Source organism: Rhincodon typus, chromosome 27 (assembly GCF_021869965.1).
Source record: "Rhincodon typus isolate 14 chromosome 27, sRhiTyp1.1, whole genome shotgun sequence".
Lineage (NCBI taxonomy): Eukaryota > Metazoa > Chordata > Chondrichthyes > Orectolobiformes > Rhincodontidae > Rhincodon > Rhincodon typus.
The window spans coordinates 22,144,818-22,171,231 of record NC_063358.1 but is presented as its reverse complement, the minus strand read 5'-3'; the positions used below and the strand labels follow the sequence as shown (position 1 = coordinate 22,171,231).

General features: G+C 42.5%; 1 protein-coding gene across 1 annotated transcript in view; it reads left to right on the top strand.

The window, feature by feature from the left end:
* LOC109911369 (calcipressin-3-like) overlaps positions 1-23,909 on the top strand; it is a 97,837-nt gene extending 73,928 nt beyond the window's left edge. Inside the window, exon 3 of the mRNA XM_048613264.1 lies at positions 23,670-23,909. Coding sequence (XP_048469221.1) covers positions 23,670-23,693 — 24 coding nt within the window. The 3' untranslated portion in view covers positions 23,694-23,909. The remainder of the gene's footprint in view (positions 1-23,669) is intronic.
* The last annotated feature ends 2,505 nt before the right edge of the window (positions 23,910-26,414 follow it).

Below are 26,414 nucleotides of genomic sequence, written 5' to 3'. Positions count from 1 at the left end.
AAATGGCAAAGTCAATTTTCAGCAGAGAAATGGTCTCAATAAGAGCATTAAATAAGGCCACTGGTGAAATCAAAATGAAATTGTGACATTCACTTTATAGCACTACACTAGAGTGAATTATAATTTTATGCCTGGAGTAGTGCTACAATTATAACTTGGTTGCGTTTTCAACAGCTTTCTTATTATTCAATCTGTTGAAAATGAATACTTTCTTTTACTGTGAATCATAAATTGTCACTTTTACTGTGAGGACTGCTGACTGGAACCTTCGGTGTGAATCATCAGTGACTGGTCTACTTGCAGCAAGGAGGCAGGTTTGTGTTCTCATTCAGGCATGGCACAGAATTCAAAGCCAAGGTAAAACAGCATAGCTGATACTAGATTTCTGTATCACAGAGGAATAGTGTAATGATTAGGTGCTAAATACAGCAACTGATGCGATGAGCTGATGCAGGAGACTCCGCATATTATGTAATTGCCTACTGACTAATTCACAGCAAGTAATCTTGTGAATAATTATTGAGGAATGTGCCTAGAGCCTGTGGTTGTAGTGTTCCAAACTCTACCTGAAAGGAAGACACTGGTTCTTCCATAACAACTTTTCGAACACTAACAGTTCCCATTTGAGCTACCTGTGGGGATGGGGTGGATATTTTTCACTCAACGTTAACAAGGAGATAATCAAAGAATATAGACATTGTGTCAGAAGTTATGGAGTTTTTTGTCTGTTGACCATCATGGCTGACCTGGCCATTGGTTGACTGTGCAATGTTGTTGGACAATCAGCTGCAGGCGGTCTCTGTCTCAGGAGATAATATTAGCAACCTGGGGTCAACTCGGTGTTAAGCGTTGTCTCACATGGCTCAGAAGCCCCTCACTAGTTCTCATCGAGACAGGTGATTGCACTGTATGCTGAATGCCCAGTTTGTTGTATTCTATTTTAGGGGGTTGACAAGTGGAGCTTTTCCAATGGAAAAGTGGAAGGATTACTCCAGCCATCTTTATATGGTATACAAAGAAATCTTCTAATCAACCAGTTCAGAGTGATGTTATTGCCCACCTTTGGGCAGGTGGGACTTGAACTTGGGCCTCCTGGCTCAGAGGTCCTGAATGAGTTACATTGTAATGAGGTAAATGAGATTGCTAAATTAGTGTTGTTTTATTCTGTGTTCTGTTCATACAGCACAAGTCTAAAATAGTGAAAACTACTTTAATATAGGGCCCTTTAAAGTAAGCCCTGAGAATCTCATCTTTAAACTGGTTTCGGGCATATACAAAGTGGACTGTCTTTTAGCCTGTGTTATGACTCATGTCTCTTTTCAACGTCATCATTGAAGTAAACAATTGATTACTTAATAGCAAGTCTTTGAAATGACCTTGCAAGTTCACAAAGTGCTTGTCTGCTACTTGTAGCAAGAACCATTCCACATTTTCTGTCATAAGGCACTAAACCTCTCCGCAACAGCCAATATCTTCATGTGAACCGTGTCGTGATGCAACGACTATGCAGCTTTCCTACCCCGTTTAATTTTCTCTTTTGTTGCAATTTGTGTGACTTTGCAGAAGGATCGCCTCATGAGCAAAACTAACCTTCTGATAGCTCAGTGAAGTAAACACACTGTGGACTGGTTTTGACCAGCCTTCTGGTGATGTGCTAAGCATCAGGGAGGCATTGTCTACCTGCCATGTTGCCAGTAGCAGTGAAGGTGGTAGGTTGCCCCCCAGCCCAGGGGCTACTTTGGCCACTTAAGTGACCTCCTGTTTGGACACTGGGAGTTCCTCTGACTGTGTCACCTGCTCTCACCAATGGCCTGCCCATTTGTCAGGGCCTGTCTGACTCCCCTTAGTGCCCCCAGAACCCAGTTACCTCATTGTGCAGGCTAAGAGGTCCTGAATGAGGTACATTGTAATGAGTTGAATGGGATTGCTAAATTTATTAGAGTTAGCACTTTCAAATCCAGAATAAACTCAAGTCCAATGCATTTTAGGTGCATTTTCAGCAGTGGCCACCATACCTTGCTGCTTAGCTGTTGCCCCCTGTATTTGGTCAGTAGCTCCTGGGGACAGATCACCAACCTTGGTAGGAATGCCTACCTCAAATAAAATCAAATCATTTCATTTCCTGAGGAGCACCAGTGCAGAGTCACTCCCAACCCACTCTCCATTTTCAAACCTGTCTGTCACACACAACATTTCAATCATGTATGATTCAATAAACTATTGGGTTCAATACTTCTTTCCTCATCTCTGCGATTTGGTCTAAGCTAGACTGTTGGCATGAAAGGTGGTTTTCAGGATCCAATGCAAAATTAATTTGGGCAGTCTCAATCCAGTTTCATTTCTGACTGCAGGTCATGAGTCTGACATTTTTGTTGTGCTTTAACAACTTGACTAAGGCCGCTGTTCCTTTGGAAAATTGTTGCAAATAGTTATGCCTGGTCTTTCGTATTTGTATTAACGATGGGGATGTCATGGGCCCTAATTGTCCTCTTAGTTGCCAAGGCACGGATAATGCTTACAGTTGCAGAAGAGTTGAAGCAGGTGTGGAGATGAATGAGGATGTGGAGGTGGAAATAGGTAGTCTTAGTCAACACATAGATTTGAGTTTGAAAGCTTACCTCAGGATCACATATGATCCTGAGTTTTGAAATGATCTGATTCAGCCTGAGACATTTACCAAGGAGAGAGTCAGAATCAGTGGAAATGAATTTATCTATGGGCATCTCTTGTACAATGTAATCTAGGAAACCAAGACTTAATTCATTTTTCTCCTCTAGGAGGGTCAGTATTCAGCTTATTTTGCATTTGCCCTGTATATTCATCAGCAATTGTGTCCTCACCTCATCAGGTTGACTAATTGGTCTGTTTGAAGTCTTCTGCCATTTTGGCATTTTCAAAACCAGAATGAACTGTAGTTTTTCATACATGTAGTTTTTACAGGGGAGTGGGCCTAGCTAACTTGTACCTGCAGAGAGCTGGCATGGACTCAACTAAAAGTACTAGAACTAACTGATGGGACAGTTTCCTATTGTTGTTCCTGCCATCTCACTTCTCTTTAACACATCTTTGCTATTGTTTGTCCAGGGAGGACGGACAGGTCAAGGAGGCGGGATGAGGTTAGTAGGTAGGAGGTGGTGGTGGGGCTTGAGGTGGGAGGAGTGGATAGGTGGGAGGAAGGACAGGTTAGGGAGGCAGGGATGAGCTGGGCTGGTTTTGGGATGCGGTCGGGGGAGGGGAGATTTTGAAGCTTGTGAAGTCCACATTGATACCGTTGGGCTGCAGGGTTCCCAAGCTAAATATGAGATGCTGTTCCTGCAACCTTCGGGTGGCATCGTTGTGGCACTGCAGGAGGCCCAGGATGGATATGTCGTTTGAGGAATGGGAGGGGGAGTTGAAATTGTTCGCGACTGGGAGGTGCATTCGTTTGTAGCAAACTGAGCGTAGGTGCTCCGCAAAGCAATCCCCAAGCCTCCACTTGATTTCCCTGATGTAGAGGAGACCACATCGGGAACAGCAGATACAGCATACCACATTAGCAGATGTGCAGGTCCCCCGACCGCATCCCAAAACCAGCCCAGCTCATCCCCGCCTCCCTAACCTGTCCTTCCTCCCACCTATCCACTCCTCCCACCTCAAGCCCCACCCCCACCTCCTACCTACTAGCCTCATCCCGCCTCCTTGACCTGTCCATCTTCCCTGGACTGACCTATCCCCTCCCTAGTTCCCCATCTACACTCACCTTTACTGGCTCCAACCCCGCCTCTTTGACCTGTCTGCCTCCTCTCCACCTATCTTCTCCTTTATCCATCTTCTATCCGCCTCCCCCTCTCTCCCTATTTATTTCAGAATCCCCTTCCCCTCCCCCATTTCTGAAGAAGGGTCTCGATCAGCTTTCCTGCTCCTCTGATGCTGCTTGGCCTGCTGTGTTCATCCAGCTCTACACCTCGTTATCTCAGATTCTCCAGCATCGGCAGTTCCTACTATATCTGCTATTGTTTTCTAGCAACTCCTGTGGAATCCACATTCTAACCACTCTGTGGATAGAGAAATTACTCCTGAATTTCCCATTCGATTTATCAGTGACTATCTTATGTTTATGGATCCTAATTCTTGTCTTCTGTGTATGTGTAAACTTAAAGCAATTTGAACACAATGATACTGCAAGAAATCATTAACTTTATTACCCTCCCAGCCATAGATGATAAATGACCTTCATCAACTTTGTAACCATTAACAGCCATTGATGAACAGTGACCTTAATCAACAAATGACTTTTTAGCTACGGGCTCATCAGGATTTATTGATTAGATAGTTTAAAAGATTGATCTTTACAGAGAGTTGTTTCTCTTAACCCTTTTATAACTTTGATCTATGTTAGAAATCTAGAGCAGAGGGGAAGTTATCTCAAATTGTTCAGTGTTGAAGTATTTTTTGTTTCCTTCTGTCTTGAGAAGAGGAGCTTTAAGGTTAGTTAATACAATAATTTAGATAATCAGAATTGGCTAATTGACCACTAATCCAGAAACTAAACTGACAGGCACCTTATCATTCTGTGGACTCTCATAATATTTGTTGAATAATGCCTAACAGTACAAGGTAAGTTAATCCTTTGTTAGATTTGGGTTATACAATGGAGGTTTCTGATCAGGTCTTGTGTTGGGAACATTTCTTTCACAGATAAGCATTAAGGCACCAGCCATCAAGGCATAACAGATTGGGTAGCTCAAAATTAAGAGATTCATGTAGTAAGGATTTGAGAAATTGGTAACAATAGTACACAGTTGGAGAACTTGTATGCACGCCTGAGCTGGTAACTCTTGCAGAGCAAACTGAGACTATTAAGTCTGAATCACAAAATTCATTGCATCATTTTCCCTTCAGTGATATATACAGAAAACATCACCCAACTAACATAAATGTATATGTGTCAGGAGGAAGTCACCAACCGTGGCAGGGGGCTAGGATTAGCAGAAGAGAGACAGGTTTATTTGAAAAGCCAGGGAACAAACCCTTTTCTTACTGCCCACAAGCGGTGCTATAAAAAGATCACTTTCTCTTGAGTTAAATTTAAGGTGAGATCTTAACTGAACTATGAAAGCTTAATTTGAATATGTGGGGCATGTGATCCACCTCTCCAAAAGGAGTTACTTGCATGGTTCAAAAGTCACCACCATAAAACAAGCTGGGGATATGATCCCGTTTCATTTTTTTTAAGAGTTTATCTACACAATGCTCCCTGTCCCTCTCATCTGATTTCTCCACCATTTTGGTGGTAGCTCTAATATAGAGGCCTTGCAATCTTAATATTTTGTAATTTATCTGAATTGTATTCTTATCGCCTAGAATGTAAATGATATTGAATATTGAGGTTGGATTGCTTTGTGAAGGTTTGCTAAAAATTTGGCACAATTGTATTCAACAACTTCTTGGAATCCATCAGTTTTATTGTAATTGCTTGTGGTACAATGTGGGACTTTTGATCTGAAGAAATTTTCTTTTAAGGTGTTAGATTATTGAGCTTGATTAGAATTGATGTTCCAGGATCGGTTTGTGTATATTTAATGTTGTACTTAGTGGAAATGATTTTTGCATAATTCATTGTTGAATTAAAACAAACCCCGAGGGGATAATTGTGAAAGTTAGTCTAAAGTGAGCTTTGTTCTAATTTGACTGGACTAACAGAAACCTTTAAGTTTAAACATCTTTTTGCTACTTACAGGGATGAACTTCCAGAAAATGTATTTCTGCTTTCAACTCAGTTAAATTACTATAAGTTAAATGTTCAACATTAGACAAAGCACAGGAACAAAAAGACCTTGTGCTTTACATGTATCTTTTTTTAAGGGTGGCTGGACAATTTGATAAGACTTTTTTTAAACAAATAGCACATTTGCTCCTGGTCTTTAAAAGTAAGAGACATCAATTCCAAATAAGTAATGCTTAAACTCTTTGAATTGTAATTTAAACTACAGCTGGAGTATTGTGTTCAGTCCTAGCATCCCACTTTATGAAGCATGTCAATACCTTGGAAAGGATGTAGAGAAGATTTACTACAAGGTACCACCATTGAGAGATTAGAGAATTTACTTCTGTGGACCCTGAGGAGCAGGCAACAAATGGAGTGTAATGTGAAGCAGTATGAAAATTTCCATTTTGTACGAAGAATGGAAAAGCAGAATGTATTTTTAAAAGGTTACACACTAAAACATTGGTATTCAAAAGACTTTAGATGTCCTTATATGCACGTCACAGAGGGTCAATATACAGGTACATCAAGTAATTAGAAAGTCCATGTTCTTCTAGCCATTATGGCAAAGAAGTTGGAGGAATAGATAAAGGAAGTCTTGCTGCAATTATGTAGAGCTTAGATGGGACCATATCTAGAACATGACATACTGTTCAGTTGCCTTGCCAAGAGAAAAATTTACTTGCCTTTGAAGGAATGTAACAAATGCTTGCAAGATAAATTCCTGGATGAGAAGGTCATTACAGTGAAGAGAGATTGAGTAGAATGGCCCTGTCTTCCATGGACTTTAGAAGAATGAGAGGTGATCTTGAAACATGCAAAATTCTGAAGGGATCTGGTAGGTTAATGCTGAGAGGCTATTCCTCCTTTCTAGAAAATCCAGCAAACTACAGCCAGCATTTTTAGGATTGCATGTTTTCTTTTACCACTGTCAGAAGACTCAGCTCCAAATGCATTGCCTCCAATGCTGGCTGCTCTACAGTCACTTACCGCTCCATTAATGGTCTGGAGATGGGTCTTCCGCTTTCAATCAGACAAAAGTCCTGAGAGCTGCCAGCCAATCCTGCTAATCCCGGCAATATCAGTCGCTACAGTAGACACATCTGGAGCTGCAAGTAGTCCCTAAAGTCCAAAACTGCAGAGCCATCAGGGCAGGCAGGGCCTCAGCAAGAAGGCCATTGGGGAAATTTATGGCCCCATCCACCTGAGAGAAGGCAGTTTTCTATCCAAGGTGTGTAGTGTCAGGATAAGAAGGGACTGTTTAGGACTGAGTACTCTAAACCGAAAGAACTGCAGATGCTGTAAGTCAGAAACAAAAACCGAAATTGCTGGAAAAGCTCAGCAGGTCTGGCAGTATCTGTGAAGAGAAATCAGAGTTAGTGTTTTGGTTCTGATGACCCTGTTTGCTGTTGCTCCCTGTGTGATCTGATGAAGTCCCTGATTGTCAACACCCATGGGTCAGCAGCTGCCTGGTCTTCAGCAGTCCTCTGAGTGCCAGTGGCCTGGGGCATTTCTTCCTCAGCCCAGCTGCGGAGCTTTCACAGGGAGGTGCTCACCAGCTTGTGCAGCGAAACATTCTAAGCTCAACCTCCCACTGAGGTGCCACTACTGCTGGTGAGGAGTCCCAGAGAGTTCGTAGTGTGGAAGCTTGGAGGGAAACAAGACCGAGTGAGGGAAGATGTTGCAGACAATCATGAGAGTAGACGAATATAAACTTTGGTAGGAGGTGGATGCAATAGCAGAGAGTGAGTGTGAGGTAGAAGAGTGGTGGTACTTACCTTGAGGCAGAGGAGACCATTGATGTTCTTGCAGCACTGCTGGCTGTTCCTCTGTGCCATTGACATGGCAGTAACCCTGGTGGCGAGCTCTGACCAGGCTGCCAGGGTCTAGTGGCATGGCCTCCTGTGCTGGTGCTCCAGAAGAAGTCACCCCTCCTTTGCACCACCCCCTTCACCAGGTCCCTGTCAAAGAATCGCGACGCCATCTTCCTTTCTCCATCATGTTTAGATTTTGTCCTTGACCAGGCAGGGCAGCTCATGTGAGCACTAAGCCCTTTTAAACCTGACACAGCAGCCTGGGACGCAGATCTGTCGATTGATATCTGGTGAGTGGTAAGTTGTTCCAGGGATGGCACAGAGTCAGATAGGGTTAGAACTGGATGTGAGGAAGTTAGTAAGTTTAGCAAGATATCTTGATGGGCCTCATGGTGAGAATTCTTCCAAGAAACCTGATGCAACTCACACTTATCCAACAAAACACAAGATTCAGCCTTTATTGCCTTTATTTGATATTCTGGCCTTATTGAAGCAGCCATTTTTCTAATTGTTAGAAAAAAAAACAAAAATTAAACTGACTTAGTTTTATTTTTCTGTTTTGCTGCACAAATGCCAAAAGCTAATTGGATCACCTCAGAAATAGAATAATGACTCAGGTTGTTGATGGAGAAACTGAACTACACTGGATGTTGTCATTGACCAAGGCTATGGCAGTGATGCTCTAAATTCAATTGCATAGTTCTCTTATTTGCCGTTCAGTGGCCATTCTTAACTATCTCCCTTTGCTGCATTGTAAGGAAAATTAAATGTAATGGCTGCAGAATTCAAGCTAATCCTTGTATTTGAAAATTTTCTTAAAGGAGCATTCTGATAGACTGACCGAAGCATAATGAACCAGGATTGCTGCTACATTTGGCATTAAAGTGAAGGGCACTTGATTTTGTAACATTTTGTTTTAAAACGTGCCATATATCTCTGGAACAAGAGCACAAGATGGAGTTCTGCCAAACCTCACACCAGTTTGACTTTACCCAAACTGCAACATAAATACCGCTGTAACAAAATGAACTTTACAAAGTTCCTAGCCAACCAACTGTTCAAACTTCATTTTTAACCTTTTAAATCTGGAAAAATGCCCCATCAGCATTTTGCAAACATGAAAAACAGTGCAAATATTCAGACACCAGTGAATGAAGGTCTGCGATTATAGGTATCCAAGAGCTTTGCTTCCTTGCCCAGAAAGCTGTGTAGAATTGGCTCTGATGACTCCCCATCCACAACTAACTGCTGCTAGTCATAGAATGGTTATAGTACAGAAGGAGGCCACTAAGCCCATCGTGTTAGCACTGTCTCTCCAAATGTGGATTTTGACTTGGTGTCCTTCTCCTGCCATTTTCTGTAACCCTGTATATTGTTTCTATTCAAATAATCATCCAATGCCCTTTTGAATAGTTTGATTGAACCTGCCTCCACCTCATTCCCAGGCAAGGCATTCCAGACATTAACTACTCACTGTGTGAAAAGTTGCATTTGCTTCTATGACAAATTATTTTAAATTGCACCCCCTCATTCTCCCATCTCTCATGATTTTGCAAACTTCAATCAGGTATTCTCCGGGTCTTCTCCAGTTCAAGGAAAACAGTCCCAATGTCTTCAAACTCCAATTTATCTTAATAACTGAAGTTTCTCTACCTCTTCTTCACACTGTCCAATATGTTCACATCCTTCCTGTACTGTGGTTCCCAGAGCTGTACACAGTACTCCAGCTAAGATCTAGCAAGAGTCCTGTCCAAGTTTAGGATAATGTTCTTTTTATTGTACTCTGTGCCCCTTTTAAAAAAGCCTTGGATAATATATGCTTTATTAACTCTCCTCATCACTGTTTTGCTACCTTGATTTGAGCACATATATGCCCAGATCCCTGTACTCCTGCACCTTTTTATACTGTCTCTCCATGTTCTTTCTACTAAAATATATTGCCTCACACTCCTTCACACTAAACTTCATCTGTAATCTATATGCCCACTCTACCATGTTGTCAGGCCTTTTGAAGTTTAGTACTGTCCCCCTCATAGTTTACACTGCTTCTTAGTTTTGTATAGATCACAACTTTGAAATTATTTTCTGTAATCTAAGGTCTAGCTCATTAATGCATAACCAAAGGTTCCAATACTGCCCGCTGAGAATCTCCATGACAAATCTTCGTCTAGCCCAAAGAAAATGTCGGTTAACTATTATTCACTGTTTCCTAGCTCTCAGCTAATTTTGAATCCATGTTCATACTGTCCCTCTTATTCCATGAGGTCTACATTTGCTCTCAAGCCTGCTATGTGACACTGTATCAAACACCTTTTGGAAGTCCATGTACACCACATAAACAGCATTACCCACGTCAACCCTCTCTGTCACCCCTTCAAAAACTTCTGAAAGTCAGTTAAATATGATTTTCCCTTAAGAAATCTATGCTGCCTTTCTTTAACTAACCCACATTTGTGCATGTGGTTATTATTTCTATCCCAAATTATTATTTGTAGATTTTCCACCACCAAAGTTAAACTGAGTGATCTGTAATTGCTCCTTACTCCTTTTTTGAACAAGGGTGTATGTTTGCAATTCTGCAGTGCTCTGACACAACTAGAATCTAAGGAAAACTGAACATGATTGCCACTGGCCAATTATTTCCATTCTCACTTCCTTCGTTGCCCTTGAATGCATTTCATCTAGTCAAGGTGCCTTGTCAGCTCTTAAATACCAACAGTTTATCTAATCCCTCCTTCTCATTAATTTTGAATCCTTCTAATGAATGGATTTTCTCCTCTGAACCATGGTCTGGCTAGTTAATGCTTCCTTAGTAAAGACAAATGCAAAGCATGCATTTAATATCTCAGCCATGCCCCCTGCTTTCAGAACAGAAGTTGATGCTGAACATTTAAGCTGAAAAGTTTAAATTTCTCTTTTTATATTTTGAACTATATTAGCCAAATGCATTTAATGTGATTATTCTAAGTATTAAACAATTACAAATTAAATATGTTTACAAACCTTAATTTCATTTTGAAATTGCTTTTATAGCTGCAGTCATCTCAGTATTGGTGCAGTAGTATTCAGTTATTATTGAGTTATATACTGTAGATTTTTCTAGAATTTTATGTGGAGCTGACCTGAGCTACGTATCTGGCTCCTTAGTGTTTTGGGATCTCAGGGTGAATATTGTAGTCATGGAGTGAAACAGATGAAGTGTAATTTGTAACTGAAGAAGAATTAGGGCTTTGTTAAAAGCACAAGGTACAAATAGATTTATCTGCAACTGTTCTGTTCAGAACTTGCTCCCAGACAAAAATGCCAGGAGAACAACAAGTGTGCCTTAGGAATGCCCTCAAAGTCCTCACTGAAAAGATGTGACTTTTCTGCTGACTCATGGGAGTCCCTGGGTTAAGATCAACCAAAATGGAGAAGATACAGCCAGCAAGATACTAATCGTGTCAAGAGACTTTGTCACGAACATGCAGAGGCAAATTCAAGGCATCAGACTGAGTATATAAACCTCCAAACAACTGATCTACCCAACCCTTCAAACACTACGTGTCCTGCATGTGGCACAGTCTGTAGAGCACACATTGAACTTACCAGCCACCTTAGGGCCTACAGAACTGGAGTGGAAGCATGCAATTCTCTGTTACAAGGAACTGCCTAAGGAGAAGGTATTGAATATCTATGTTGCAGAAATCATCATTATTACAAAAATTGTTTGGTGAATTGCAAGTAACAGACTGTAGTGATCTTTTATTATAACCAGGACTTTGTAATAGCTCCTTTAAGGGCCCTTTCATTCAAAACCCACCAAATTTCCCAGTAACAGTAATAATTACTGGAAGAAATAAAAACCAAAAAAAACTGCAGCTACTGTAAATCAGGAACAAAAACAGAAGTAGCTGGAAAAGCTCAGCATATCTGGCAGTATCTGTGAAGAAAAATCAGAGTTAACGTTTCACGTCTGGTGACCCTTCCTCATAACTGATGGTAGCTGGGAAAATATTGGTAAATATGCAGAAGATAGGGTGGCGGGAAGGAGTAAGGAGTAAACAATAAGTAGTGATAAGACTCAAAGAGAGAGAAGAGCAGTTGGACAGACAAAGGAGTTGATAACAATCTGGCTAGGAGGGTGGATGGCTGTTAATGGGGACTGTTAGTGACTAATAATAGGTGGTGTGTAATGGCAGACTATGTGATAACAAGGCCTGGTGTGTGGGGTAGGGGGCTAGGACATGGAATAGTTTAGGCCCTAAAATTATTGAACTCGATATTGAGTCCGGAGGGCTGCAGGGTCTCCAAGCAGAAAATGAGGTGTTGTTCTTCCAACTTGTGCTGAGCTTTGCTGAAACACTAGAGCAAGCCTGAGACAGAGATGTTGGCCAGGGAACAGGGTGGTGTGTTAAAGTGGCAGGCAACTGGAGGCTCAGCATCTTTACTGCAGCAGAACATAGATGTTCTGTGAAGCGGTCACCCGGTTTACACCTTGTTTCCCCAGTGTAGAGGAGACCACGTTGTGAGCAGCGAATGCAGTAGATTAGATTGTGGGAAGTGCAGGTAAAGTGCTGCTTCACCTGAAAGGTATGTTTGGGCCCTTGGATACTGGGGAGGGAGGAGGTAAATGGGCAGGTGTTGCACCTTCGGTGGTTGCAGGGACTGTGGGCGTGAGGGGGAGTGTTGGGGGGTGTTGGGAGTGAAGGAAGAATGGACCAGGGTGTCCTGGAGGGAATGGTCCCTGTGGAAGGCGGACAAGGGAGAGGATGGGAATATGCGTCTGGTGGTGGCGGCATCTTGATGGAGGTGGCAGAAATGGTGTCTGATGATTTTCTGGATGTGGGTGCTGGTGGTATGGGAGGTAAGGACAAGGGGAACCCCATCGCTGTCATGATTACTGAAAATGCCAAATCCAGCTGTATGATTCTACTTAATGAAATTTAAACAATTTTAAACTCTGATGTAGAATACTGCCAGCAACTTATGAAGGTGGTGAGAAGGGCTGAATAACATGATTTATTAGTCTGTATTGATGCATGGGCAAATAAGATTATCTGAACCACAAGGTTGGCTCCCCTGCATTGAACATACGTACATTCTTTTTTTGCCAAACTGGCAGTAGGATGAATGACTGAAGGATGTTGCAAGGTCAAGCCTAATGCAGCAGATAAGGAGGTCATTCAGCCACCATCAACGTGCTAGCTCCTCGAAATAGTCTGTATTTAAATAGTCTCTCTCCCTTGTGTTGCAAGCTGGAGTTAATACTCTTGTTGAGTGGACATTACCAAGTTTTATTAAATAAAGCTATTTTCAAGGGTAGGTAAGAGATTACATTTTCTGGAACCCGAGGGATCCAGGCTCCAGTTCTTTGGAATCTGACATCACTAAGACATGAATCAGAGATAGTAGGAACTGCAGATGCTGGAGAATCCGAGACAACAAGGTGCAGGGCTGGATGAACACAGCAGGCCAAGCAGCATCATAGGAGCAGAGAGGCTGACGTTTCGGGCCTAGACCCTTCATCAGAAAAGGGGGAGGGGAAGGGGGTTTTGAAATAAATAGGGAGAGAGTGGGAGGCGGATAGAAGAGGGATAGAGGAGAGGATAGGTGGAGAGGAAACAAACAGGTCGAAGAGGCGGGGATGGGGCCAGGAAAGGTGAGTGTAGGTAGGGAGTTAGGAAGGGGATAGGTCAGTCCAGGGAGGACGGACAGGTCAAGGGGGCGGGATGAGGTTGGTCGGTAGGAGATGGAGGTGCGGCTTGAGGTGGGAGGAGGGGATAGGTGGGAGGAAGAACAGGTTAGGGAGGCAGGGACGAGTTGCACTGGTTTTGGGATGCGGTGGGGGGAGGGGAGATTTTGAAACTTGTGAAATCCACATTGATACCATTGGGCTGCAGGGTTCCCAAGCGGAATATGAGTTGCTGTTCCTGCAACCTTCGGGTGGCATCGTTGTGGCACTGCAGGAGGCCCAGGATGGACATGTCGTCTGAGGAATGGGAGGGGGAGTTGAAATGGTTCGCGACCGGGAGGTGCAGTTGTTTGTTGCGAACCGAGCGTAAGTGTTCTGCAAAGCGGTCCCCGAGTCTCCGCTTGGTTTCCCCGATGTAGATGTTACGTATTGATCAAAAAGCCTGTATCTGTAGGAACAGTGCTGATTAGAGGTTCAGCCATCAAACAAACAAACACTGGAACTCAGTGGGTAAACTTAAAGTCTCATTTTAAGCGTAAAACTTCAAAGGCACAAAATGGACTAAGGGGGTTGGAATATATAAAGAGAAGTACTTACAACTCAATGCGTATTAGCACCATAGTGAGCGGAAATCATGAACCATAATCAGCTATTATACAGAAATCCTGTGCCATAGAAGCAATTAAAATCAAGGTGTCAGTATTAGTAACATTGCAAAGCTCAAATTAAGACAAATAAGGGGCAACTAAAAAAGGTAAATAGACCATGGAGGCAGTGATCAAAGTGAGAGATCCTCAATTTAAACCATAGTCTAGGTGGGATGAATTTATTAAGAACACAAGCACCAGGCTTCCTTTAGGAAGGTTGTCAAAAAGGATGGGTCTTCTTTGTTAAGCCGTGAAAATTGGAAAATCATTCATTACGCCTGGGGAAAAAAAAATTGAGGAAGCTGCATTTTGGCTTCAGAAGGTGGGAGACCTCCATTTTGATTGCAAAAATGCAGACAAATCCTCTAAGTTGTGCAGAGATACAGAGGTGCTATATTACAGAAGTTTAAAGCTTCAAAAGTAAGTAAATAAACCAGAATTACGATATGATGCAGTTGATAAGCCTTCTGGTTAAGGGAAATAAAATAGCCCTACCATGACTGAAGAAAATTCAGATGACAGACACCAGCAAAGTTTGCAAGAAGGGGCAGATAAGAAGGAAATGAGTGAGCAGTGCAACACAGTTGAGGTCCTTGATAACTCTTAAACTGAAATTCTCAAGCATCAGCTGAGTCTGGTAAACAAACTATAACTGATATAAATTCAAGAGGAATATTTCAATCATTCGTCTTCCAAGAACAAAATTAACAGTAGTGGTTACAGAGCTAAGTTAGCATCGATCCTTAAGGAGCATTACTGTAGACACAACCAAATTGGATAACCAGTTAGACAAGCACAGAGGGCGATCAAAGATATTCAACCTAATCTACAAGTTGAAGCTAAGAATTTATTTGCTTTAACATGAATTAATCAACAGTTTGAGAATAAAGATTGGAGATATGTTGCATACCACTCCGTGGAAGCCAACATCAAGGTGGGATGACTAATACCCACAGATTCACAACATAGTCAAGAAGAAATTATCTTGCACTGAGATCCAAAATATTGTCAAGAAGAAATTGCCTGACTCAGAAGTCCAGGATTCCATAAGATAGAAAATATCTGTTTCAACAGAGCAGCTACCTTCCATGAGGAGACCTCATGAAATTAAATGTCCCCCAAATTATGTTTGGAGCAGTTACGTAATTCAGTAAGGACAAGTTCCACAAAAAAAGACATCAAAGAGGTTAAAGGTCCCTGTATAAGGTAATGAAACATCTACCCGATTTAGCAGGAACAACATCCTCAGCAAAGGCCATCGAAGAGGTATAATGTCCTCCAGGGAGAGAGACTTAACAGACCACCCAAGGTCAAGACCAAGACCAGAACCAATATCAATAATCCTGAAATGAAAGACCTAACAATTTTCCAAATCTGAAGAGTGTGGGTTAAACCTTCAGACTGCTTGAACTTGTGAAGACATGCAGTGGTTAGGGGGAGGGAAGATGGGATAGTGATGAATGTAACGATGTACATGAATGCATAAATGTTAATTAAACAGGGGTTTAAACGAATGGGCAAAGATGTTGTATAAACCACAACTATGAAAGGATTAATGTTGGAGAATGCATAAGGCCCCACCCAATGTGATGATGCAGTAGAGGTTTGGGTGGGGCTAAGGCAGAGCACCTTCGAATCTCCTGGAGTAAGGAGCTAAAGCCACGAGTCCCCTCGTGGTCTTAGTAACAAACTCTCCATGGTCCCTTCATTAATTTCAAAACTTCAAACAAACTCTTCTTTCTTTATTCTACGTCTCTAAGAAATACAAACCATGCTTTATTCTGTCTGTTGTCATAAATCAGTCTTTTTATCCCAGTTACCTTTCAAGCCAACTTTTACTGGATTTTTACCATGGCATGGATATTCTCCTACAATGGGGCACTGAAAACTGGACAATGTATATCAAATTAAGTTTGCCTAGCATTCTGTAACACTTTAGCATTGGTTATTTGCTTTTAAATGCTATTCCTTTTGTCATGTATACACACACAAATCCCTAAATTACTGTTATTTTGCTGCTAGAATATATTTTGGGCATCAAGATGCAAAAGGAAATGAGCGACCAAGAAAATATATAATCTGATATGGCTGAAGATCAGGGCCTGGGAAGTGAGCTGCTCAGACTGCTAAGATTCAGGGAGCATGGTACTGTCCCTTCTGACTCATAGAGTCATACATCACGGAAACAGACCCTTTGGTCCAACTAGTCCATGCCGACCCAGGTTTCCCAAACTAAACGAGTTCCACATGCCTGTGTTTGGTCCATATCCTTCAAAACCTTTCCTATTCATGTACCTGAAACTGCATCTACCACTTCCTCTGGCAGTTAATTCCATATATGCTACACCCTCTTTATGAAAAAGTTGCTCCTCAGGTCCCTTTTAAATCTTTCCCTGTCACTTTAAACCTACACCTTCTAGTTTTGAACTCCCCTACCCTAGGGAAAAGACCTTTGCAACTCACCTATGTCCCTCATGATTTTATAAACCTCAGAAAAGTCACCCCTCAACCTCCTACGCTCCAGTGAAAAAAGTCCCAGCCTATCTAGCTTCTCCATATAACTCAAAACCTTCAGCCTCAGTAATATCCTTCAAAATATTTACTGCACCCTTTCCAATTTAACAATATCCTTCCTATATTTGGTTTTAAGGATAAACAAGAGGCATTCTTAGAGCCATGCATGAAGCAGACATGAAGAGTATACTTCTTCACCCCACATTAAAGGACCCAATCACTGCTGCCAGCTTCCCACCATTGACACCTATTACTGCTGCATTACTGTCTCTGATCTAAATACTGTTCACCAATGGGCACTTTATCAGGAGTATTCGAATAAGGCCTGGCCTCATTATTCAGATGCAGCAGACTTGAACTAGTCTGCCAAAAATGATTGCACTAAGAACTTGGTACTCATCTTTCATCCACGACAGGTATTTCATAAAACAGAAAATGTAAATGTTTTCTTCCCATCCCATTTAATTTTTGAAATCGAGAATTGTCATTTAATGTAGCAACTATAAACCATTGACGTAACTTGAAATTGTTTAGAGCTGAGCCCGTTCAGTGTGCATTTTTATTTGTGTTATGCAAATGATGTAAAAGTTAGCACCTGCTGTTATGAAGTCTATACTCACATAGAAGCACTTTCTGACTTATACAAATTACCATTCCATTTACTTCAATGGAAATAAAAAGTTATTTTAACGTGTAAAATGAGTTCTGGACTTGCTGTCGCCTGTTAGTCTCTCAACACTGAGGTTTACATCCCCTGCTAAATTAAATCAAGTAAAGAAAATTTGGAAATGTATTTAAGATTCTTTTGTGGCATCCTACAAGTCATTGTATTTATTTCCATGTTGAATAAATGACTATTTTCCTATTCCAAAGGTCAGCACATTAACAGGCTAATATTTTCATGCATTTGCTAATAGGCTTGTAATGTTTTTCTGGCTGGTTGGTCGCATAGTGACTGTCTGGTAATTTATTCTGAATCCCACTGAGCAACAGTGGCCACCTTCCACAGACCTGTTTTGTCTTCATTCAGAGGCACTGTGAAAAACCACTCACTGTTGTCATCAATGCTTCACTTAACTGCCTCCGACCTTGAGTGTTCAATGACTAATCTAGCTACACCATTAAATTTAATTTGAGCCGTTGTTGAGGCTGAAAGCATCATTAAATAACATACATTAATTTTGTGAGTAATGTACCTTTCTTTTCACATGTCACCTCAACCCACAATAGCAATTTCAGCATCCTACTTCCCAACATTGTTGTGTTAGCCATATGCTGTTTGTTGTGTTAAAATTCACCTTTTAATACTACACCAGGGAGTAGTCATTACTCCTCCATCAGCCTGTCTCTTTTCACAAGAAATCTTTTTGACACAGGTACATAGAATCAAAAGTGATTTCCACTACTGTAACAGCATATTAAGGAAAAAGTAAGGCTAATTTGAAATTACAGGCAAGGAAAAACAGGTCATGGGGGTATGGGGATGGGGGGGTGGTGGGAGAAAAGTGAATCTTTTTTTAATCTGAAAATTAAAACTATTTGCAAATTTATAGCATGATTTGTATGTTGAAACAAGCAAAATATTGCATGTTAGTCAGAATACATTAAGTAAAGCATATCCCCCATTAGCAACATCCTGGGGGTTACCATTGACTAGAAATTAAAATGTACTAGCCATATAAATACAGTGGCTACAAGAGCAGATCGAAGGCTGGGAATCCTGCTGCATGTAACTCACCTCCTAATTCTCCATGACCTGTTCACCATCTACAAGGTACAAGTCAGGAGTGTGATGGAATACTCCCCATTTGTCTGGATAAATGCAGCTCCAACAACACTCAAGCAGCTTTACACCGTCTAGGATAAAGCTGCCTGTTTGATTGGCACTATTTCCACAAACTTCCACTCTCTCCAACGCCAATGCTCAGTTGCACCACTGTGTACAATCTACCAGGTGCACTGCAGAAATTCATCAAAGATCCTTGAGACAGCACGTTTCAAACTCTCGACCACTTCCACCTGGAAGGACAAGGGCAGCAGATACATGGGAAACCCACCATCTGCAAGTTGCCCTCCAAGCCACTCACTAGCCTGACTTGGAAGTATATCATTGTTCCTTTAGTGTGATTGGATCAAAATCCTGGAATTCCTTTCCGGATAGCATTGAGAGTCTACCTGCAGCACATGGACTGCAGTTCACCACTACCTTCTCAAGGACAACTAAGGACAGGGTAATAGGGCACCTCTCATCCACCCCAGACCCCCTCGCATTAGGTGGTTCCTCATTCTGGCTGTGAAAGCTTTCTGATCCAGACCCTGAAACTGTGGAGAATACATACCTGCTTGCGTAGCCAAATCCCTCAAATATTTTATACCTTCTAGTATGTGTCCCATTTTTCAATATCACCTTCTCAGTCTATTGGGGAAGGGTACTTGTTTCCTACTGCTAGTCTCGTTGCATTCCACAACAATCCAGTTTCCCTATGTTTCTAAAGAGACTATTCATTTGTGGATCAACACTTAGTGATCTCAGATTCCCTCACTCTGTGGCACTCAGCATAATATGGGTGGCACCCTGGTCCCACGACCACGTCAACAAAGAGGCCAAGGGTTCGCCCGACTTCTGCTTAAAGCGTGACCCCATATCCTGAAATTCGGACATAGAGTAATCTCTCACTGTTGTCGAATTTTGTGGGTTTTGACCTCCTATTTGTTTTGCCTTATTTGTTATTAGGGATCATGTTATCTGTCCCTTCTCTGAGGATGGCTCTGGAGGTGAAGCATCCCTTTCCCCATCTGCCCATTCATACTCTGAATCAGATGAATACCAAATGTCCCCATCCCATTGCAAGGTTAATAATACATACACTTTGACTAGGTCAACTTTCCAATTGTGCTGTTTGCTCTCTTTTTCTGTTGTACTGTCACCAGACAGCATACTGTCTGGTTCTGTTTCTCCTCTGCCTTCTCAGTTGTCTCCTGCGCTGTCATAACTGCTTCTGTTAGGATAACATTACACTGTTCCACTGCTGTCAATGTGGCCTCAAACTGCCTGCATCTGGCCTGGCATTCTTCCAATTCCCTACATGTAGAACGCAAAGTGTTTAACAATATCCATCCCATTTGTGGTACACTGTCCTTGCTTTTGGGGAAGCCTGCCTCCCACAAGCACTCGTGTTACAGCCGCCTGTGTGAATAACCCTCCTTTCTCTCTATTTCTGGTTATGACTGTCCTCCATTCTTGTGGGGTTCCTAATTGTGCTACAAAACTAGCCACAGACCCAGTTGAGAGTCTGTTGCATTCAATCCTGGAATTAGGAAGGTCTCCAGAGCATCAGGTTGCCTTTCCCCTCTTAAATATTTTCCCAAATCCCATCCTCTTTGCCAAAAAGTGTCTTGGATCACAGGGTGTATCCAAGTGGTTCTTTTCAGGTTCGGGTAAATATAATTAAGAGAAGGCTCAACAACAGCAATTTGCTTAAATAGGATTGTTTATTAAGTAGTAATGATTGATTATAATGGCAATAATAAATGATTATAGTGGTAATAATAAATGGAAGAGGAGAAAAAAGCAACAAGTCTCACGCCTTTGTAGAAATAGCAACAAGTCTCATGTTCTTGTGGCTGTCGGGGACCCCTCAATCAGTGGCTGGTCTGGAGGCTTAGGTTCGTTCCTGGCACTGTTCACGATTCCGAGCCGAAGCGAGGTCCAGCAGCAGTAGCAGCAGCTTGGAACGAAACTCTCTCTCTCTCTCTGTTATACAGTGTGACAAACAGCCAGCGTAAAAAAAAGCAGATACAGCAAGACAAAACTGCTGGCTGGCACAGACAACACTGGATGGGAAAACAAGTGCTGGTGCCATCTTTGGCTCACAAAGGAATGTTCACAGGATCATTCAAGGTCATGCAGCTTGTTAAGTATTAGCAACAATTTTAGCCATTCAACCCATCCTATACAATCTGTCTTCTCATGCAGCTGTCGAATATCATCATTAACTTTTAGCCCGTCGGCCCATCCTGTACAGTGTCCTTGTTATCCAGGTGTTCCAGGAATGAGTGCAGGGCCAGGAAGATGGTGTCTGCCGTGGACCTGTGGCAACAATAGGTGAATTGTCGTGGATCAAGGCAATGTGGGAGGCTGGAGGTGATGTGTGTCATTACTGACCTCTCAAAGCACTTCATAATGATGGATGTCAGAGCCACTGTGCAGTAGTCTTAAAGGCGTGCTGCCTGATTTTTCTTCGGCACTGGGATGGTAATGGTCTTCTTGAAGCAGGTGGGAACCTCAGATCAGAATAAGGAGAGGATAAAGATGTCTGTAAATACTCCCACCAGCTGGCCCACACAGGTTCTGAGTGCACAGCCTACCAGCTACAGAGCTAGTGATTGTCTCATGCTCCATCTCTTAGGGAAGGTCCATCAGTTTGTCTGCCAGTCAGGCAGTTGCAAGGACAGTGGCAGGCCTTTCTCTGTGATCTGGTCTCTGAGGTGCAAGTCCTGCCAGTAAGAGGCCATGCGTTTCATGGAAGAGCATCCCCAAAGTCCCAGGACCCAGGAGCAAAGGAAGTGATATTGGTGTGCTCTTACATCGTACAATTGTTACGTCTCCTGCCATAGGCAAAGAATCAGCTACAATGTCTTCTCTTTCTGCCTCTGCACTGTTATTGCTGGTGACCCCCAAGGATCAAACCTTGACTGCCTCCTATTTCCCATTTAAATGCCTGCTATCATTTTCGATTCCTGACCTAAACTTTGTTCTCTAGCTACCAACTCCATTCCTCCCTCTGGCAACTGCCTGAAGTGGAACCAGTTTATTCACAAGATTGATGTCCAGTTTGGTCCTGAGATGAACTTCCTACTTCATATTCATACCATTGCTAAGACCATCACCTCTGTAACTTTACTTTGTCCCTTGAGTCAGAGAAAGAGTCATGGAGACTTGTACAGCATAAAAACAGGCCCTTCGGCCAACCATGAATATAACAATCAACAAATACCAAACTATATACTAATCCTATTTACCTGTACTTTGTCCATAACCCAATATGCCCTGGTATTTTAAGTGCTTGACCAGATGGTTCTCTGAAGTTGAGAGTACCCTCCTCCATCACCCTCAGGCAGCACCTTCAGATGTGAAAAAGTATTTCCTCAGATCACTAAACCACTTAGTCCTCACCTTAAACTTATGTCCTGTGGTCTTAGACATGTCAGCCATGGGGAAAAGATTCTTATGAGCTACCCTATCCTTGCATCTTGTAATATTGTATACTTCAATCAGATCCCTCCCTCAGCCTCCTCTCCTCCAGGAGAAACAAACTCAGCCTATCCAGTCCGTCCTCGTAATTGAGATTTTCCATCCCAGGCAACATCCTGGTGAATCTCCTCCACACCCTCTCCAATGCAGTAATGTCCTTGTGATAATGTGTCAACCAGAATTGTACACAGTATTCTATCTGTGACCTAAACAATACTCTGTAAAGTTGCAACAAGACTTCGCTGCTCCTGTATTCTATGTCCAATTAATGAAGGCAAACATCCTACATGCCTTCTTCACCACACTAGCCACTTGTGCTGACACCTTCAGAGATCAGTGGACCTGTGGACCAAGGTCCCTTTGTTCCTTTTTACTCCCTAGGGACTAACTATTCATTGTTTAAATCGTATCCTATTGGACCTCCCAAAATGCATCGCCTCATACTAATTAGGATTAAATTCCATCTGCCATTGCTCTGCTCAATTTACCAGCTGATCAATATCAGACTGTAGTCTGAGATGGTGCTCCTCACTGTCAACAACACCATCAATTTTTGTGTCATCTGCAAACTTACTAATTATACCTTCTACATTCACATCCAATTTGTTAATGTATATAACAAACAGAAAGGGTCCCAGCATCAATCCTTGTGGTATAGCACAGCCACAGGTTTCCAATCAGAAAAACAACCCTCACCATCACCTTTTGCCTCCTATTTTGAATCCAGTTTCCCAACTTGCCTTGAATTCCATGGACTGTTACCTTTTGGACCAACCTTCCATGTGGAACCTTGTCACTTATTGAAGTCCATGCAGACCACATCAACTGCACTATCCTCATCAATATATTTAGTATTTTTTCAAAAAACTCAAATTAGTCAGACAGTATCGTCCTTTAAAAATCTATATTGACTATCCCTGATCAATCCCTGCCTTTCCAAGTGTTGAGTAATCCTGTCTGTCAGAATTTTTTTCTAATGATTTCCCTACCACTGACATCAGATAAATTGATCTCTAATTATCTGACCTATCCCTGCTACCCTTCTTGAACAAAAGAACTACATTAACCATCCTCCAGTTATCTGGCACTTCACCTGTGACCAGTAAAATATTAACTATCTCAGCCAGGGCTCCAGCAATCTCCTCCCTTACCTCCTGTAGCAGCCTGAGATACATGTCATCAGGTTTTTGGGGATTTATGCAACTTTGACCTGCTAAAATATCTAATACCTCCGCCTCATCATACTTAACATGCTCTAGAACTTCACCATCCCAATTGAAATCCCTGGCTACAATGTCCTTCTGACTTTGATTATACAGATGAGAAATATTTATGTAAGACCTCACCCACGTCATTTGGCTCTACGCACAGGTCTCTATTGGACCCACTCTTGCTCTTAATATACTTATAAAATACCTTGGGGTTTTCCTTAATTCTATCTACCAAGGATATTTTGTGGATATTCTTTATCCTCCTAATTTCTAAATTTCAGAAATCCACCCTCATTTTCTCCTAATTAAGCAATCCCTACACATAGACTTACCTGCAAGTAGATGCTCCCTTTCTAATGATATTGAAATTGGCCTTCTGCCAATTTAGATACTTCTAAATTAGGTTAATTTAGAACTTTAGAACCTATCCTTATCCCTTTCCATAATGACTGTGAAACTTCGAGTTATGGTATTATTCCTAAAATATTCATCCATTGACACTTCAACCACCTGCCCGGCTTCATTCCCTAGAAATAGGGCTAGCACTGCCCTATTACCAGTAGAACTATTTAAGTTCTGGCACAAAAAGCTCTCCTGGTTATACTTTAAAAATTCCACCCTGTCTAAACCTTTCATAATCAGGCAATCCCAATTAACTTTAGCAATGTTGAAATGCCCTATACTAAAAAAACCTATTCCTTTCACATCTCCGTAATTTGCACACCTATCTGCTCCTCTATCTCCCTCTGTCTGTTGGGAGGCCCGTAGTATAAACCCACCAAAATGATTGCCTGTTTTTCATTTCTAAGCTGTGTCCAGACAGCCTCATTTGAAGAGCCTGGAAGACACCCTCCCTCACTCTGATGTTCATAAGGCTTCTCACCAACTTTTATAGATGCACCATAGAAAGCATTCTATCTGAATGCATCGCGGCTTGGAATGACAACAGGACCATAAAAATCTACAGAGGGTTGTGAACACAGCCCAGACCGTCACACAAGCCAACCTTCCATCCATTGACTCCATCTACAATTCTTTCTGTCTCGGAAAGGCAGCCAACATCATCAAAGGCCCCTCCCACCCTGGTTATAATCTCTTTCAACCTCTTCCGTCAGGCAGAAGATACAAAAGCTTGAACACAAGTACCACCAGGTTCAAGAACAGGGACCTCAAATTTCAAATCAAATGTTCATTTTGCTTCTGTGCATCTTCTTTGCAGCCATAACTTTGTATGCCTTGCTGCATTCAGTCACCCTATGATCTTTGTATGTTAAGATCTGTCTCTATTGCACGCAAAACAAAACTTTTCACTGTACCTAGGTATGTGTCAATAATAAATCAAATCAATCATTACTGCAGTGATGGCTTACTTTATCAATAATGCAATGCCCCCACCTCTCACAACTTCACCATCTCACCTGAAACTTCTATACCATGGAATGTTTAGGTGCCAGTCCCACCTTCCTTCAACCATGTCTCAGTGATTGTAACAATATCATTTTCCCAGATGTTGATCAATCTTCTAAGTCCATCTGCCCTTTCCAGTCAAGCTCCTTGCATTAAAAGATAGTTTAACTTTCTGAACCTCCTCTGAACCTTATCCTGCTCATGTCTTCTCCACCTGCTGGATTATCCTTATGTTCCTTCTATATCTGATTGATTCTTGGTCCCCAAATTTATATCTACTCTGTACCCCATTCCTCTACCAAATTAGCTTATATTGGACCCATTCCAGTTCAGGTGCAACCCATCCAGCTTGTATAGGTCCGACTTACCCCATAGACATCCCAATTATTCAAACGTCTAAAGCTGTCCATCATACACCATCCCTGTAGCCTCACATTCATCTGATTCCTATTCCTACACAACGTGGCACTGGAGGTAATCCATCAATTATAACCTTTGTAGTCCTCCTCTTTAAATTGAGTACCTAACTCTCTAAATTCCTGCTGCAGGGCCTCACTTAATCGTTTACCCACATCATTGGTATCAACATGTACCACGATTACTGACTTCACCCTCTCCATCAGACTGCACTGCACCCACTCTGAGACTTCCTGACCCTGGCACGAGGGAGACAGCATACCATTCAAGAGTCTCATTTGCTGCCCACAGAATCGAGTCCCCCGTCACTAAAGCTCTCCCAGCCTTTTCCTCCCACGCTGTGCAACAGAGCCAAACCTGGCTGCTGCTGCTTTCCTCTGAGAGGCCATTCCCCACCCCAACAATATCCAACACAGTGTGTCTGTTTGAGAGGGGAAAGGCCACAGGGACTCCTGCACTACCTGCCCACACTTACTAGTCTTCCTGGTGGTCACCCATCACTCTTCTGCCTGTGTTGGCCTTACCAGCTCACTAATCTGTCTCAGATCATCTGCTCAAACTCTCATTTAAGCCTTTGTTTCCTGTAGATGTAATTATTTTAATGCACTTTTGCTGGTCTCCCACATTCTCCCCTCGATAAACCTGAGGCTATCCAAACCCCTGCCTGCGATACCTTAATTTGCAGTAAGTCCTGTACCCCTATCACCCCTGTACTCACTGACCTACACTGACTTCTCGTCAAGCAATCTCGATTTTAAAATTCTCATCCTTATTTTTAAATTCCTCCATCACCTTACACTCTGTAACCTTCTGCAGGCCCCACAACCCTCTGTTCCCTGTGGTCCTCCAGTTCTGACATGTGGATCCCTAATTTCAATTGCTCCAACATTGGAGTCAGGACTTTACGAGATGGCGGCGACGGGGTCAGCAGCACTTGGCCCCTGAGCACAGGCTCTTGCGGCTTCGTCTTTGTCTTTCCAGCTCGGTAACTTGGTTTCTGTTTCGGTTGCCCTGGGGTCACCTCCTGTGGGAGGTCGGGGCCCCATGTATCTCCTTCCCTGCTCCCTTCCGGGTGGTAGCATTGAAAGACAAGCCAAGACCCGTCAGTCGATGTCCAGAGTCAGAGGAGGTGCAGGGCCCACACAGTGTAAGCGTCTCCAGCTCGGACATGGTGGACACGGAACTGATGGCGTTGGTAGCAGCAGAAAAGGAGCACATTGCCAGGACCCCAGGGAACATGTCTGATGGTGGCGACAGGAGGAGCAGAGAGGGTGAAATCTACCGATACCTGGATACTGATACGCGATCACTGATACCCGGTCACTGATACCCGGTCGCTGATACCCGATCACTGATACCCACTCACTGATACCCGGTCACTGATACCCGGTCACTGATACCCGGTCTCTGATACACAATCACTGGTACCCAATCACTGATACACAATCACTGATACCCGCTCACTGATACCCAATCACTGATACCAATGACTGATACCCGGTCACTGATACCCAATGACTGATACCCGGTCACTGATACACAATCACTGATACCCGATCACTGATGCCCGATCACTGATTCCCGATCACTGATACCCGGTCACTGATACCCGGTCATTGATACACGGTCACTGATACTCAATCACTGATACCCGATCACTGATACCCGATCACTGATTCCCGATCACTGATACCCAGTTACTGCTACCCAGTCACTAATACCCGCCTACT